The 16,266-nt window shown below is 37.4% G+C and overlaps 1 protein-coding gene across 3 annotated transcripts; it reads right to left on the minus strand.

The window, feature by feature from the left end:
* Positions 1-318: 318 nt before the first annotated feature.
* Positions 319-7,145, minus strand: LOC122669999 (mitogen-activated protein kinase 15-like). Of its 3 annotated transcripts, none has more exons than XM_043866929.1 (10): positions 6,689-7,145; positions 5,696-6,101; positions 5,406-5,533; positions 5,201-5,260; positions 3,119-3,268; positions 2,860-3,015; positions 2,561-2,772; positions 1,883-1,984; positions 1,632-1,792; positions 319-613 (listed from the first exon to the last, which is right to left on the minus strand). In XM_043866929.1, exons 1-10 carry the CDS (start codon positions 6,710-6,712, stop codon positions 339-341), a joined length of 1,674 nt encoding a protein of 557 aa, XP_043722864.1. In that variant the 5' UTR covers positions 6,713-7,145; the 3' UTR covers positions 319-338. The 3 variants fall into 3 exon arrangements, with proteins under 3 accessions (XP_043722864.1, XP_043722863.1, XP_043722865.1); XM_043866928.1 differs by having other exon boundaries at positions 319-616; positions 1,629-1,792; XM_043866930.1 differs by having other exon boundaries at positions 319-616; positions 1,629-1,792; positions 5,696-6,108; positions 6,686-7,145.
* Positions 7,146-16,266: the final 9,121 nt, after the last annotated feature.

Here is a 16,266-nt window from a genome sequence, read left to right on the forward strand (position 1 = left end):
CAAGTAGGGGAGAAAAAACAAATAGAAGGACATTCCCTTATCTGGCTCATAAGGTCCTAATCCTAGGCTTTTGTATTTTCAGTGAATAGAAACAGGGTATAGTCACGGATTTGCCCATGCAACCTTACACATCAGTAATTTACATAACGTTTGAAATAATCATCTTCTATCATCTTCAACAGTTAGAAGCCATTCTTCAAAGATTGCTGATGGAGCACAGCTGCACCAATAAAATAATCTGACAAAAAATGAATTCTCTTGAAACTTGAAAGTCACACGTCCGACGCTGTGAGCAGACCATTTTCACCATTCAACTAAAGCACTAATGTGCCAAAGAATCAGTACCACTGACCACCAGGACCACCTTGTGCAGCAGCCACTTTCCTAGCAATATATTGTGGTTTTGGTTGCACTCCAATGGGTGGTCCATGTCCTTCACCCTCTTCACTCTCATTTTTACAGCCGGGGACTCTTCTAGGATATGAACAGCCAGAACCAACATATTGAGTTGATACAGCGGGATTTCTGACAATCCTTCTTTGTTCAAAAGCCTCTGCTGCTGTCCCATGGTCATAACGCAAGACTGAACTAACTACCTTCCCAGGCTTTGCAGCTGCTGCACCTATACAAAAAAAAAAAAAAAAAAACTTTAGGGAGGTGTGGTATATAAACTATCACCATCATCAAATTAGGTTTGAAAACTTGCAAACCAACTCGCTCATGTAACTGTGAACTTTTATTATTTCAGCCAGTGATAATATGTATTTGGTAGGGATGGCAATGAAGAAGTTAAACACTGAACTGGCCCTGCACTGTCCTAATGATTAGGGTCTGGTATGACCAAGCAGGTTAGGGTTTGCTATGGGTTAAATCCTAAGACCCAACCTGTTCGGTCTCAACACACAGGGTCCTTCATCAGGACAGTGCGGCAAAACCCACCCCCTCTTCTGAAGCCATACTTTGAGCAGAGCCTACAGTGCTACGGAATTGGAAACACAAACAGGAATACTAATGACATCATTATGGCATTGTCACTGTTATAACTAAAAGACCGAAAAGGTAAAAATGCACAAAGTTGCAGTAATAGAACGAATCACACTTTTACCACTAAACTATACCCACTACACTATACAATGTGATTATTGTACATGAATGGATCATTTGTCGAACAAGAGAATTAGGTGTCATAAAGATAGGATCCGAACAGAATCATGAAAAGAAAATTAGAGCATTGATGTCTTTCGCCAAGCAGACTTGATGAGATAGGGAAACAATTAAATAACAAGTTTTATCTTTTTTCGACGAGGGAGTTGTTTATTGATAGGCACGACCCGAAGGAACCGTTGAAGTCTGACCATAAAAATGAATTGTGCAAGAAGTTCAATATGAATCTTAGGGTATCTATCATGAGATTTATGGGGACTATCTAATAGTAAGAAGTGTAAAAAAAAAAATTCTTTGTATATACATTCGAACTACTGTTGGTCATATTTCTTTTTATCTAGAACATTTCAGAAGAGGGAACAAAAAGAATCGAGAGGAACAAGGAAAAAGAATAGTACAAAAGTTAAAGAGCAAGGGGAAGTTTGGTAAGATGACATTACCAATGTAAGTAGAAGAAGACACATCACCTTGGATTCTCTGTGAAACATGGGGAGGACCTCTTGTCATAGCGACCCCACAACTCCTGTCTGGTTGCGGCTTCTCGATTTCCTTGATGGAACATCTGGATAGGTCATCAGTCACCTCTTCTGAATGATGTACTGTGTTGTCTGAATATAGCACACATGCTCTGCATGAGTAGAAGTTCCATCAGTGACCAAGATGATGTCTCAATGGAGAGATGGAGCAGTATGACAAGCATGATGTGGAATAAATATACCTGGGTAATGATGTATGTTGCCTCTCAGGTGGAGGTACTGTTGAACCATTTCCATAATGCTCCTCAAGATAAGAAAACTGCTTCTTAAATTGGTCAACGGCACTGTAAAGACAAGTCCAATAGTCATACTTCACCAGTGTCCAGGGTAGAGACTCAAGAATTCAAGTTTGGAGGTAAAGGGACCTTCAAATAAATGCTCAAGACTTCAAAGTAGGGAATATGGTTTAATGTGGCACTAGGGTTTGCACTCTGGTCTTTCTTCTTCTGACAGTTAATAAAGAACAGAAATTGGCAACTTGAATGCTTATGTGATGAAATTTAAAAACTTCTACAGTCCAGGCTCTATCTCCTAGAAAGTTAAAAGGTCGAAAACCTTGGCTTTAAGTAAAGGGACTAAACCTTTAACCCAAGGATTGATTACAGCTTCACTTCCGAAAAACTACAGAGTTACTCATGCCAACTTTAGAATGATACTGGGTTCCCCTAAGTATTCTAGTTGGATATGGAAATTAGAGCTGAAGGTAACATCTATGTGGAATAGAAGATAATAAGGTTAAAAATAAACAACTTCGGTTTCTTTTGGATTGAGTGGAACTACACAATTCTTGGATCCACTCTCCATATAAAGAAAATTGGCAATTTTGAAAATTTAAAATTGTGGTAAATGGTAATCAATACCTTGGGTACATAAAACCAGTTGATTCTGTGCCATCCAGGAACTCTTTTAACATCTTTGGATGGTATTCAAGAGTTTCCCGATAGACGAGTTCTCGGACATCTTCCTTTGTAATCCTCCGTCTCTCAAATTCGAACTCCATCTTTGTCACTGGTTGAGCAGAAGGCTCCCTCTCAACCTTGGCCAAGCCCCTAAAATAGGGATCCATCAAAGCCTGACACCTTGTGGCACAAATTTGCCCCGTTAGACAGAGCAGGCACATGATAGAAATAAAAGAGGTCAAAAAGCATGTCCACTGTACCTCCTCAGCAGTAGGTCGATCCTTGTGCTCAAATGCCAACATCCTTTCCAACAGCCGAAGAGCAAGGGGATCTGCATTTGGGAATTTTTGAGAGAATGGTATAGGCTTTTTCTTGCGCATGCTACTTAAATATCTGCGGGCCTTCTCATTACGTACCTGTACAAATTAACAGCGGCAACAGTAACAAATCAATGAATGAAGTAACTAAAACTACAACTGCATCCAGATTAAAGCAACAGTCCTACTACAGGAAACAAACCCTGGCAATTGCTTCAGGAGAAGGTGTTCCTAGCAGATCAGTCATCAGATCCAACTGGTGGACCACATTTTTACCAGGAAAGAGGGGTTTTCCTGTTAGAATTTCAGCAAAGATGCAGCCAATGCTCCATATATCTATCGCTGGTGTGTACTGCAACAATACAAGAGAAAATGTGAATCTCCCTCTATGGGTGAAGTATATAATAAACAGTTGCCAAACATACCAAGAACCCCAGGTTTAGAAATGGAAAAAAAAAAAAAAATTCATCCACTAGGCCACTATTTCTGTCATTCGATCCAATTTTCCATGTGGTAAGGTTTGTTCAGCTTCACTGTAAGCAAACAATAACCATTGAGTAATTATGTCTGATTGGTGAATCAAAAGGGTTTTCATGGGGAATTGCCATTAGGATGGTAACTAGGCATTTATTTCACAAGTAATTGTCTAATTCCACAGTTCTTTCCAGATGAAATTTTGGAACACCAAAAAAGACTGTTAACAGGACAAAATCTTACAGTGTGACGCTAGGAGTAACAAACTTAGCTAGTATTCGATTAAGAGACAAGTTGTGCAGATGGCTTCTTAAGGTAAAGAAGTGTTCTGAGACAATTCACTCTGTCACCAATTCCAGTTACTTTCCCTTTTGTCTAAAGAGGAAGGTTGGGGGATTGGGAAATTCTTTTAGAAGCCCAAACCAGTTCTCTAGAAACTTAAATTTCAGGGCATCCATCAACTAGTTAATTTTAGGAAGCATCTACAGCCATCAGTTTCCATATCATCCTCTATAATGCAGTCAGATACTTAATACTCTTACTCTTAGCAATGCTACTGCGCAGGTTAACGTGACCTGATTTCAGCAGCCATCAAAGTCAAGGTCCAAACTCACATCAGCTTTCTTTTTTTTCTTCCTTCCCCCTACCAAGACAACAATAAATGAGCTAAGGACCACTTGATTTGGGAAGTAGTTCTAAAGTATCATCATCCAATTGGAAAGTCAAAGATGACTCACGTTAATCTGTCTATACCCTTGAGATGAATTGAGTACAGACCTCAACCACAAAAACAGAAGAGTAACATAAATGATGGATAGGGGTTCTCTCACCTAAACTCTGTAAAGCTATGGAAGACAATATCTGCCAATCTCATAGACATAACACTAGATAATCCCATTAGCTATTCCTCTACAAACCCAATCTTGCCATTATGTACTCTATATTCTAGTAAACTCCCTACATCTACATCCACCTAAAGGGAAAATTATTTTTTTAAAAAAAAAAAAAGGTAAAAGGAAATGGATGGACAGTTCATCCCTGACACATGAATTCAAACATCCATTTTCCTATCGTTGCGAAGAAAGACCAATCATTCTTCGGTGCTTTATTCACTCAAGACTTGAATGTCAGTGATAATCATCATATATACACGAAATTAATTAAGTTCACAGAGCCACCCTGTTAAAGGGGCCCCAGGGTGGGGGAGGGCATAGGGGAAGGGTAAAAAGAACAGAATTTCTAAAATGAGAACTGGGAACGCTGCACATCTTCATTTCCTCTAAACATTATTCAATGACAAAACTTAACTAGCTAAGTTCAAATAAATATTACCACATGCAACCCCCCACCCCCCGGGAAAAAAAAAAAGAATATTTAGAAAGAACGAGGGACAAAACCAAAAGGAAAGGAAGCTAAAGGCATACTCGAGGCAACCTTATCTAAAAGAATCAACTTCTCCTAAAAATAGTAGTATTGAAATATCAATTCATGGCAACAGTGAGCAGTAAAATAAGGGAGGAAGAGGTTTAGAAAAAGTGTATTTGCTCTGAGAGAGTGCAAAGAAAATTAAGTGATAAAAAACATAAAAGACTATGCATGGGAGGTACAACTTGATGAACTGAGAGCATGGGAAGTGAAACAAAATGGAAATGAGAGTAGAGAAGAGTAAGTTGGCAAAGACAAGTAAATTAATAAAAATAAATAATTAAAGATAAATCATCAGACAGTCCAAGAGATATAGATATCACTATCACAATGATCACATCAAAGGTACATCCAGATAAATGGCCAACTGGAACAGTTCATGCACCTTGGAGAAAAAGGATCCACATAACTCAGGAGCTCTGTACCACCTTGTCGCAACATAGTCCTGCAAGCAATGGAATACACAGATACAAATGCCCATAAATTTGCATTACCAGAGTATATCAACTACTTCAACCCCACAACTAACAGGTTAAGGTCCAAGTACGAAATCTGAAGTGCCAGTTACAGTTGACTGATAGGAAACTTACTGTCCAAAATATGGTTGTTGGAGTATCATTCAAGGCCACTCTAGCAAGGCCAAAGTCACATATCTTGAGCTTGCAATCAGCATTTGCTAAGATGTTTTTCGGTTTTAGGTCACGATGAAAAACATTTGCTAAACAACCAGCAGAAGGAAGAAAAACAAGTTGAGAAAATCAGATTTGGCTACGGAATATCAGTCAACCAACAGTTAGCTGTTAACAATATTAGTTACTCCATATTCAAAATATAAATAATCTATATTTGCAATCAAGTTGGCTTTGGAGTTGTGAATAACCTGTGTGTATATACTTTAAGCCTCGAAGAAGCTGATAAAGAAAGAACTGATAGTGTTGCAGGGTTAAATCGTCATTTGCTTTGATAACCTGATGCAGATCAGATTCCATGAGTTCAAACACAACATAAATGTCTTTGAATTCTCTTCTTGAAGGAGGCAAAAGGATGTGCTTGATTTCCACAATATCAGGATGACGAAGGAGCCTCAGAAGCTTAATCTCACGAAGAATGCGTGTTGCATCAGAGACATGCTCAAAGATATCATTGATCTTCTTAATTGCAACTTTCTCCCCAGTATGTGTGTCATATGCAGAGCAAACAACCCCATAGCTTCCTTTACCTATCACTTCTTCTATTTTGTATCTGTTACCTTCCCCATACTCAGTGAAGAAATCTTCCACGTGTCCCTGCATCACCAAAATCCAATACAAGCATTGCCTTATCAGTCAGAGACTCCAAATTGATTCCAAAGAAGGAATTTGAATGGAAATGAACCACCCACATATGGCACCATAGATAGCTGACATTGAAATCAGACCTAACAAATACATAACCTAGAATAAACACAGCATATACAAAGATTAAATAGATTTCCAGATCGCAGGATGGAGGTCAATGTCAACTTTTTCAGGACTTCATGCCAGATCTAATGATCTAGTTCACCTCAACTCATGTCACGCCCCATATGTGCAAAAAGAAGTTCCCTGCACAACTGTATTAAATTGAAATTCACCCCCTTAGCACCCTATCTATGCAGTTTTGCAAGCAACAGCAGAGCTGAATAAAGAACCCAAGCAATCAACAATAGGTGACCAGTTTGCAATTTATTTCTTCCAACGAGAGAAGGAAAAAATGAAGCTGGTCGCTCACTAATTCATTTGGAAACAATAAAATGTAAAACCAGAAGAGAACCCATAAATAAGCATCAAAATTTGGTCTTGAAAATGATATCAAATTAAAACAGATAAATATCAGTAGAGGATATTTAGTTTACCTTTCTTCGCTGGTCAGGTTGCATCTTATCAAGCAAAGCTAAAAATCCTCAGAATTTTCCAAAGCCGGAAGCCGATAGAAACATGTCGCAAGCTTCGGAAACGGCAGTAGACAAAGAACCAGGAAGAACTTGAGTCTAAACCAGCAGTTAGCAACTATCTTCAGATCATAGTTTATTAAGAAACAAGGAGGATAGAGACCAATAAATTCCCAACCGAATTCAGCTTAAGCTAAAATTCGGATCTTGAGAGGAGGTGAAAAGAAAAATCAAGTCCACAGAAAAAGATATTACAAATCTCCGCTGTAATTAGCTGAAAGCACTGGTACTGAGATCTAAAGAAGCAAAAACCCTAATATCACCAGCGACAGAAAAAGAAAAAAAAAACACCTCTTAAGATCAAAATTAAGAGCAAACTAGACGTTTCGGTGCTAAACTTCTCCACCTACCTGATATCGAATTAAAGCAGTAAACCAGACACACTTATTTCTTCATAACAGAAATACGAAATCCAATGGCTGGCACTAGGAAGAACTCAGAAGTTCAGAAATTTGCCGCTAAATGTAGCTAAAAGCAACAGAATCCAGATCAAACAGAATTTGCAAAATGTCCCCAATTTGTTCCCAATAAGATTAGCAGATCAACCAAACTTGATAGAAATGAAAGCGATACCCTCTAGCCCGTCACTTAATGTAGACGGAAAACTAGCAAGTCAATAGCAGAAAAGCCCTCATTTCTCTGTCAAACTTGGTGGCATTGAAGAACCCCAATACTGATTTCTTGATGGGCTTGAACCTGGAAAGAAGCCGAAGAAAATAGAAGTGATAGGATCACTGGATTTCAGAGAGGAAGTATTGATAATTGAAGAAAACGCGTGTTTGGGTACTTGAAGAAGAGGAGAGAGATAGAGAGAATGAGAGAAGGGATTGGGAAGCAGGGAAAAAGAGTGGCAACGTAACGTTAGCTCTCTCTCTCTCTCTCCCTCTCTTCCTCTCTCTTTCTCTCTCTTGAGTTGTCCTTAAAAAAAGGCCTCTTGTTCTCAACTCGAGATTCTAAAAGATATTTACTTTCAAATCCTGAGTCTCTTCCTCCTTCTAAAGATCGAGAGAGAGAGTGTTAATAAGAAGTGATTACTTAACTCAAACTCGGGTTAAAGTGGTGGATTACTCTATTAATATTTAATAATAAACTTTGAGATTAATATCAGAGAAATATTATTTTGATTGGACAAATCTCTTAAAAAGTTATTGGTTGGAAGATATTACAGAATATTGTACTTTGAATTGCCTGTATATTGCATGATTCATGGTTTTACTTTTTAGTGCACGGTATCAGATCGGATATCGATGACCTTTAAAGTCGATACGATACATATACAAATCGGCACAGATTCGCATGTATCATACAAGTTTCCCTTTGATTTTCCAAAAAAATTGGGTTTTTGACTGTTTAATCATGGTCCATATCTTTTCACTGATACAATACTGAGATTGGTGGCTAGCGATACCGATACGGATTGCCCTATACCATGATTACGAGTAGTATTTCTTTGATTTTTTAAAATCCCAACCGCCATCCTATGTCCCTCTCTTTTATCATCCCAAATATTTGATAAGGTTAGTTTTAGATGATAGTTTTCCTTCACACAACCGTCCATATTGAAAGGGGTCAAAAACACCCCTCCCTGGTCCAATCAGATGGACTGATGGAAGTGGTGAAGGAATTCTTTCTTTATCGTGGCAGAGTTCTAAGGATCTGCAACCAATTCATTCGTATTAGATTTCCAGCATGGTCAAGGTAGATATCATTATAACATATTCCTTCCAATTCGATCGAATCAATCTGGATCTCGATTCTATTCTTTAAAACCCTGATCGTAGGTGAAGGAAAACTAGATCCTTACTTATATGTAGTTTTATTACTAAAAAATTTACGACCAAAAAATCTAGCCTTTTTCTAATATTGTGAGGTGATTAATCCCTACGCAACATTACTTTTAAATCTTGACAAAAAGTCAGATTGACTTTATTTATTTATTGATAATTATAACAAGAAAAAATGTTTTTTGATTTGTCGACCAAGTAACTGACACCATGGTCTGAAGCACCCTAAAGTGCCAACCCATGAAAATGGAATAAAACTCATCCCCCTATTTGACGAACCATTGATAATCCCTCCATTTGCTTTTTCTCTTCCTGTTTTATCAATAAAAGTACATGTTCGACGGTGCATAAACCCCTCCCTGTATTATTATTATTTGGGAGAGGGTTCTCTGAATGAGCAGGGTATTCTACATCCTCTCACATTGATTTTTTTTAAACATTATTTATTTAAAAAAATTAATATAATACTTTATGTGAGGAGAATCATTATTATTATTATTATTATTAGGATTAGGGGAGGGAATTTATGCACCGCTCAACATGCACTTTTAGGGGTAAAATAGAAAGAGAAATGACTCCCTATTTTCGAGGCATAGCTTCTGCTAACGTCCCCTCTCTTTCTCTCTCCTTTGTCTTAAATGACCTCTCTATCCCCTATTGAGTGAACCGATAAAGGGGTATTCATTGGGTGGTTTTTGTCTATGTAGCCTCCGTTGTCGAACAAGAAACACCACCAAGTAGAGATCTTTTTCCTAATAATAATAATTGTTGGTTGATCTAGATTTTATTTGTGCATCACATCTGGTGGACAGAATCTTGTTCTAGAGAAGTCTAATGGGCAACCCAATTTATATAGCCTGGCCCTCGCAGCATATGTAATGGTGGATCATGTTAATCAATCACATCCAAAATTTCACATACCCACATCTTTGACTTTAATTGGCATATTCTTATTTTTGTTTCATGGAAAATTTTACATTCTTAGAATTTCATGAGCCATTTTAAAGAGTGGGAGATGTTTATACGCGTGGATTACACAGTTTTTTTTTTTTTTTTTTTTTTTTTTTTCTAATTAAATATACTGGCCTATTAAAAGACCTGAAAGGTATTAGTATCACATCGGTCATATCAATCGATTTGTATCGTTATTAGTCGTGATTGATATTAATATTTGATCAATACGAATAGATCGATACAATACAAACATCCAATTTTTGTTTAAATAAAAAGGGACCAAGTTTTCCTCCACCCAAGGTGAATGGAATCTCATTCACCATAAAACGGAGAGAGGATACTTTGAAACATACTAAAATCCTATGAGGGGTTTGTAAACCCTAGGATAATAGTGGGTGAAATGTCCTAAATGGGTGAAGGGAAACTGAATCCTTAAAAAAAATGACGTTTTGATTCGAACTAAATCCTTGATCTAAATATTAGTAATCATATTTCAAATTCCATGGTTCAACATGGTTAAGAAAATTTGGATTTGGCATAGTTGGTTCAAAATGGAATTGACCAATCCAAATTCCAATTAATCCTAATTTTAATATTTTTTTGGCATCCGTCATTATGCACACTTACAGCCCTTCATAAGGCTTCATTGCCCATTTCTTCTTTTGTTAGTCAATAATAGTTTATAAAATCAATGGAACTTTACTTTTTGTAGGTAAATCTACATGATTTTTTTAATGAAAAACTAAAAAACAAGAGATATTTGGAAATGAGTCCTTCTAGCCATCACTATGCCTAATGAAGTATAACACATTTCACTATTTGTCACTTGACAATACACAGGTTAGTTAATGTGATAGATGACCTCAATATATACATCTCAATGACCAAATTTAAGTCCGAAGTAAACAAGGAAAATTGCTCAAACTCTGATTCAAAATTTTAGTAAAATCATCAAAATACCTTAGAGTAGAGATGAATATAAAATAGAAAATGAAATCTTTTCTAATTTTAACTACTTCCTTTACTCATTTTGAATTGAAATTGTCCCAATGAGATGCTTGTCTATTTCTCTATCACAATTTTTTTTATCTAAAAGATAAAAAAAATATTACATTAAAAAGAGTAAAAAGGAGATACAAGGATGATGACTGGGTATACCCAGACGAATATTAAAACACAGAGAGAGAGAGAGAGCCACCTTCGACATTACCATCAATAGGGAGAGACCAACCTCCATCCTCTAAAAATTACATAGAGAAACGATATCTAGGACAACACAAGACACTCTTAGTAATTTCTCATAGATAAAAGATGAAAAAACAACTAAAGAAGAAGATTCATGTTTAATCGCATCCTTCACCAAGAAGTCTGCTATTGGATTTGATTTTTTATAGCAATAAGAAATCTTCCAAACTATCGAAGATAGAAAGGATTGCAGAAAAAACCAATCTTGTAATACAACCATTAAATATTCTTGGATTGAGTCAAAATATCCAGAGTCAGTTGAATCACATTCAATCCAGAGTTTTTGAACACCCAATTCCATGGCTTTATAAAGCTCATGAATGAGTCTTGCAAACTTTGCCTAAAAAGTAGTGTTACAACCAAGATACTTGCTGAAAACATAGATAGCAGATCCCTCATGATCTCTATAAATTTCACCTGCTCTTGCTCTTCCTAGTTTCCTAAGGGAACACCCATCAATATTTAATTTTAATCCAATTCAATTCTAGTTTACATCAAAAAATTTCTGAAATATGACAAGAAGATATACGTTGAACTGTTAAACCCAATGTTCTAGAACTGATAAGATTTGAAATAGATTATATGGAACCTTCCAGATTTGCACTAATCTCTCTCAAGTTACTCAAGACCATTCTAAATTGATCAAAGAAGATCTTCTTTCCCCATCAAATTTCTAAGCATTCCTATCCAAAGATTATATGGAATCAGCCCTAAACATTGAAGCAATTCTGAAAAGTTAAATTGAATAAGCCAATTCACTCCAAAAGCTTAACAAAACTAATCCAAACCTTTCTTGCAAATTCACTCTACAAAAATATGAAAGGTCGATTCCAACTGGCAAATGACAGAGATCACATCTAGACGTCGTCGTACGAACCCCTCTACTAGAAATAGGGTCCTCGATGGAAACTTACCATGTAAAAGTCTCCATCCAAAAATAGAGTGATGAGGAAGAAGATTATCAGAAAAGTCGATGAAACATTGGGAAAACTTCACCTATAATCTGCAATGTAATCCAAGACATTTGATTACCTATCCTTCCAAAATCGAATGCTTTTTCGATTATGCACACACCATCTCTCTTGGTGAGAGACAAATTCCCACACTTTCCTTATCACATGACACACATAATATGATTTGGGAGAAATTTCTCTGTCTGGGAGTGTGGCCTACGTTAGCACTCCCATGAGTCTATCTCTCTCCTCCCCATATGAAAAGACATCTCTGTCTCCTTGTTTTGAGGAGGAGAGAGAGATAGACACATGGGAATGCTGGCGTAGGCCATACTCCCGAACAGAAAACTACTCCCCATATGATTTATAGCTCTTTTTAATCACACCATTATCTTAGACAAATATAAAATATTGCTCTGAAGAATTTACTCATAGTTGAGTCTTTATGCTTAATTTGCCATGCCAATTTACAAACAGAGCCTTGTTCACATCTCAAAGCCGTCTTATCCCAAGACCTCATGCAGACTTTGGTTTACAAATTGAATCCCATTTTACCACCACTGCTTTATTGAGTCCATATTTGTTGACTAAATAAATGTTTTCATCTACCTCTCCATTAATTTAATTAGAGAATATGACCACCGATAAACAGAAAGGTCCTCTATCACATTGACTAACCCATGTACTGCCATATGTCAAATAGTGAAACATTATACTTAAGCATATTGACGGGAAGAAAACCCCTTGGAATTCTAGATTGTTTCTTAAGTGGGCAACATTTCTATTATTTATTTCAGCACACAGTTTAAGGTATTGGAAACGGATCGACTGTGTTAGATGATTCATATCGAGATATCGGTTGTATTGTATGGATGGTATCAAAATAGGGGAGGGAAAAATGGTCTAAAAAACCTCATTGATATTTTGAGTGACAAAATGGCCTATTCCAACACAATATGGCTGATCCGTTTTCGTATTGGTATTAGTATCAGCGATGACCAATATCAGTACCGATATCATGAACTAAAACCCTGCCTCAGGGCTAATACAGCCTTCATACTCTACCAAGGTTCCCTACACAATCCCAATTCCCAAGTACATGCCATGCCATCCTTTATTCTTTGGGCATCTTCTCTTCAATTTTTTAGATTGTAAGGGTGAAAATCTAATACATGATGAGTCATATGATTTTAGATTGGGTTTTCTTTCATATAAAGTAAAGAGAGAATCTCTCAATCCATGGGTCCTAGTACTTGGATGGGACTCCTGTAATTAGAAGTGTCAATTCCTAGCCTCCATTGGTAGGAGTTATTGGACCTGACTGGTTAAAGCCCAACACCAGATTGACTGATTAGTAAGTGACCCAAGGTATGGTCTAGCACGATTAGGGAAGGGTGGGTAAAGTTGTTTGGTTGTAGCTAGACAAGCATCCAACCGAGATCGGCCAATACCATTAATCGATTATTTATAATCCGATTAATCCATTTTAAGTCCATTTAGCATGATTATAGCCCATGATCCTGTTTATAGGACAATTGTAGGCTGATTAGCCAATTAACCATTTAAAGTCCGGATACCATGACCCTAACTATGGACCAGTAACCAACAGACCGAATAAAAGCATGCACATGCCTTAGCTTATAAGGTCCGATTACCTAAATGATCAGTAACGATACGAGACGTTAAATTGGTAGGGACAGATTAGATCCGATCGGACGCAACCAGTTGACACCCCAACCTGTAATAGTGGAGAGGGTATTTCGGACCTTGTATAATAGAGGATGAGAATAATGACACCCAATGATTAGATTCTCTTCACCTATAATATAAGGAATCAATTTAATCAAAGCAACCCGTAACGTGGCTCTGATCAGTGGACCATGAAAAAACCCATTCCTTGGGAAGGGCTATTCCCTCCCTTCCTCTTCCCCTTCCGACCTTCCCCCACTCTTTTGTATCCAAGAAAATAGAGGTAAAATTTTCTTAGTATTTGAGGTATCCAATGGACAGTTAAGAAAGAAAACACACATAGACATACAAGGACTGGAGCTGTCTAGGATTTGTGAACAAGCATTGCAACGAAGCATATAAAGATGACCCTAGGACCCAAAACAACCAAAAAGGGATAAGTAGATCAAGATGAAAGATATATTAGGGTTGAAAGGTGGAGACTGGAGAGTGAAGGAAGAAAGTGGTAGTACCAATGGTGAGGACTGAGGAGTGACTAGTGATGCGTGAGTGAGGAGATTGATTGTGAAAATGATGAAAGAGACAAAAGTTGTGGGTTCAACCTGTTGTCGCCAAAATGTAGCTGGATGACGTGGAGACCTGCAAAAGTTAAGGTGCATTGAAGAGACCTGGAGTGGACTTCGAGGGGGGACTCTCTGATGCCAAAGTCACAACAGAACAGTAAATGAAAGGAGTACGGAAAGAGTCAGAGCTAGAAAAGTGAACATACCTCTTCGTGGTCCTCCTACCTCTATATATAGGGCCTGCGGTTACTGAGGCGGTGGTGATTCCTTTTTTCGGCACATTTCTCACCTGACCGTTTGGTTGGGTTTCGTGTCTCCCCAACTCTGGGATTCTTTCCTGTTATAGTCGCATCAATAATTAAAGTCCAACCAGGACTGTGGAGCATATTGTTAGGAGTCATGCGACCCAAGTCACCCTCCACGTATCCTCTTCCTATTGGTGGGCCATTATTTGGTATGACACAACCCAAAAAAGAAAAAAATAATAATAATAAAAAAGAGTTGTGTGGGCATGAGGTTCATCGGTTGCAATGGACAAATTTTGAAGGATCGAGTTTCTCTCCACCCGCAGTGAAGGAGAACCTCCAGTCATCTTATCTAACCTTTGGATTGCACTGGAAAAGTGTTTTATCGACATTGTATAATAGGGGGTGGGAATTTAGTGATGGAATTCACTCTCCAGTAATCTAATCATGAGGTCACATCACTTTAAAAAAAGAGATTCTCTCTTCACCCTAAGTCTCGAAAAACTTCCCTTGGATTGTAATGGAAAGGGGTTTTTATCGACCTTGTATAATAGGGGGAGGGAGTTTAGTGATGGAATTCACTCTCCAGTAATCTAATCATGAGGTCACATCACCTTAAATGAATAGATTCTATCTTCACCCTAGGTCTCGAAATTTTTTTTCCAGTTTTGGACTTAAAATTTTTCTTTCTTGATTGATTGATATATGAAGGCAGACCCAGCTTCTCTTATCCGATGGTAAAGAGAGAATCTCTTCATTACCATCTCATTGGATTGGAGAAGGATATTTTGGACCTTCAACAATGGAGAGCGGGAGTTAATGATGACATTCATTCTTCCCAGAGTCCAATAATAGCATTAAATCACTACTAGTAAAGAGATTTTCTATTCACCTTACAGTGAAGGAAAATTGCTGGAATATAGTGAAAAACCCAACAAAGTTTTGTAGTTCAAATGGATCATTTAACTCCACTTTTAACTTGCAATACACACTGTGTTATCAAATTTGTAGGTCCAAATCAACCCTTCTGACATTATAAAATTTTGTTGAAGTGCCTATCTCTCAAAACCCAAAACAACATGGAAGTTACAACTTGGAACAAACATGACCTAGAATAAAAAAACCTCAATTTTTGTTTGGTCACTTCCAAACAAACATGCACCAAGGACTCCAAAGGGGGACGAGGATATTTTTTCAACACCCCGAAACATCGACTATCGAGATTTTGGGAGTTATAAAGGTATAGTTTCATATCAATTACCTGGGATTCTAGATGTATCTTAATATCCTCTTGGGTCATTTCCACCTAATGCCTAAGGTTCTGGGTTTGAACCCAAAGTAGTATTCATGGGATTTTCTATTTTATTTGACATAATATCAGAGTCAAGTGAATATATCTATTTGTACGTTGACGCTACATGTCCCACATCAGTTATCTAGGACCTTAGATGTGTCTAATATAAAAAAATCAACTTCTCCCTCACATACAGGAAGCAATAATGAACATTGTATAATATTGAAAATATCGACAACTACTGTGAGGGTGCATGCCTATGTTAGGACTACCATGAGGATTTATGCCAATACATGGGATGGTATCTGAAGCATGGTTTTAGGTATTGGGATCGGATCGGCAGATACTGTATCGATGATACCGGAACAAGAGGGGCAAAATGGTCCAAAAAATTTGTATCGATATTTTGAGGGACAAAACAGTTTAATCCAGCTAGATACGACCGATCCAGAATTGTATTGGTATTAGCATCAATCAATTCGGTGTTGATACCGTACACTAAAACCCTGAATGAATTAATTTGAGTATGAAATTTGACATATGACAATTAGACTATAATCTATCTATATCCATCAATGGGAGTAGCCACATCACCCTTAAAGGCTTAAACTTTCCACAATTATGTTGGGGAGGAAAAAGAGGAGTTAGGCCTTTTCATTTTAGCACCTATTTCATTGATAATGACTGTGTTTAAGAAGTCCACCTAAATAGTACTTGGCAGAAATGATACTTGAAAGGCATGGATACAGCTTTAA

The sequence above is a fragment of the Telopea speciosissima genome, chromosome 7 (genome assembly GCF_018873765.1).
Source record: "Telopea speciosissima isolate NSW1024214 ecotype Mountain lineage chromosome 7, Tspe_v1, whole genome shotgun sequence".
Taxonomy (NCBI): Eukaryota; Viridiplantae; Streptophyta; class Magnoliopsida; order Proteales; family Proteaceae; genus Telopea; species Telopea speciosissima.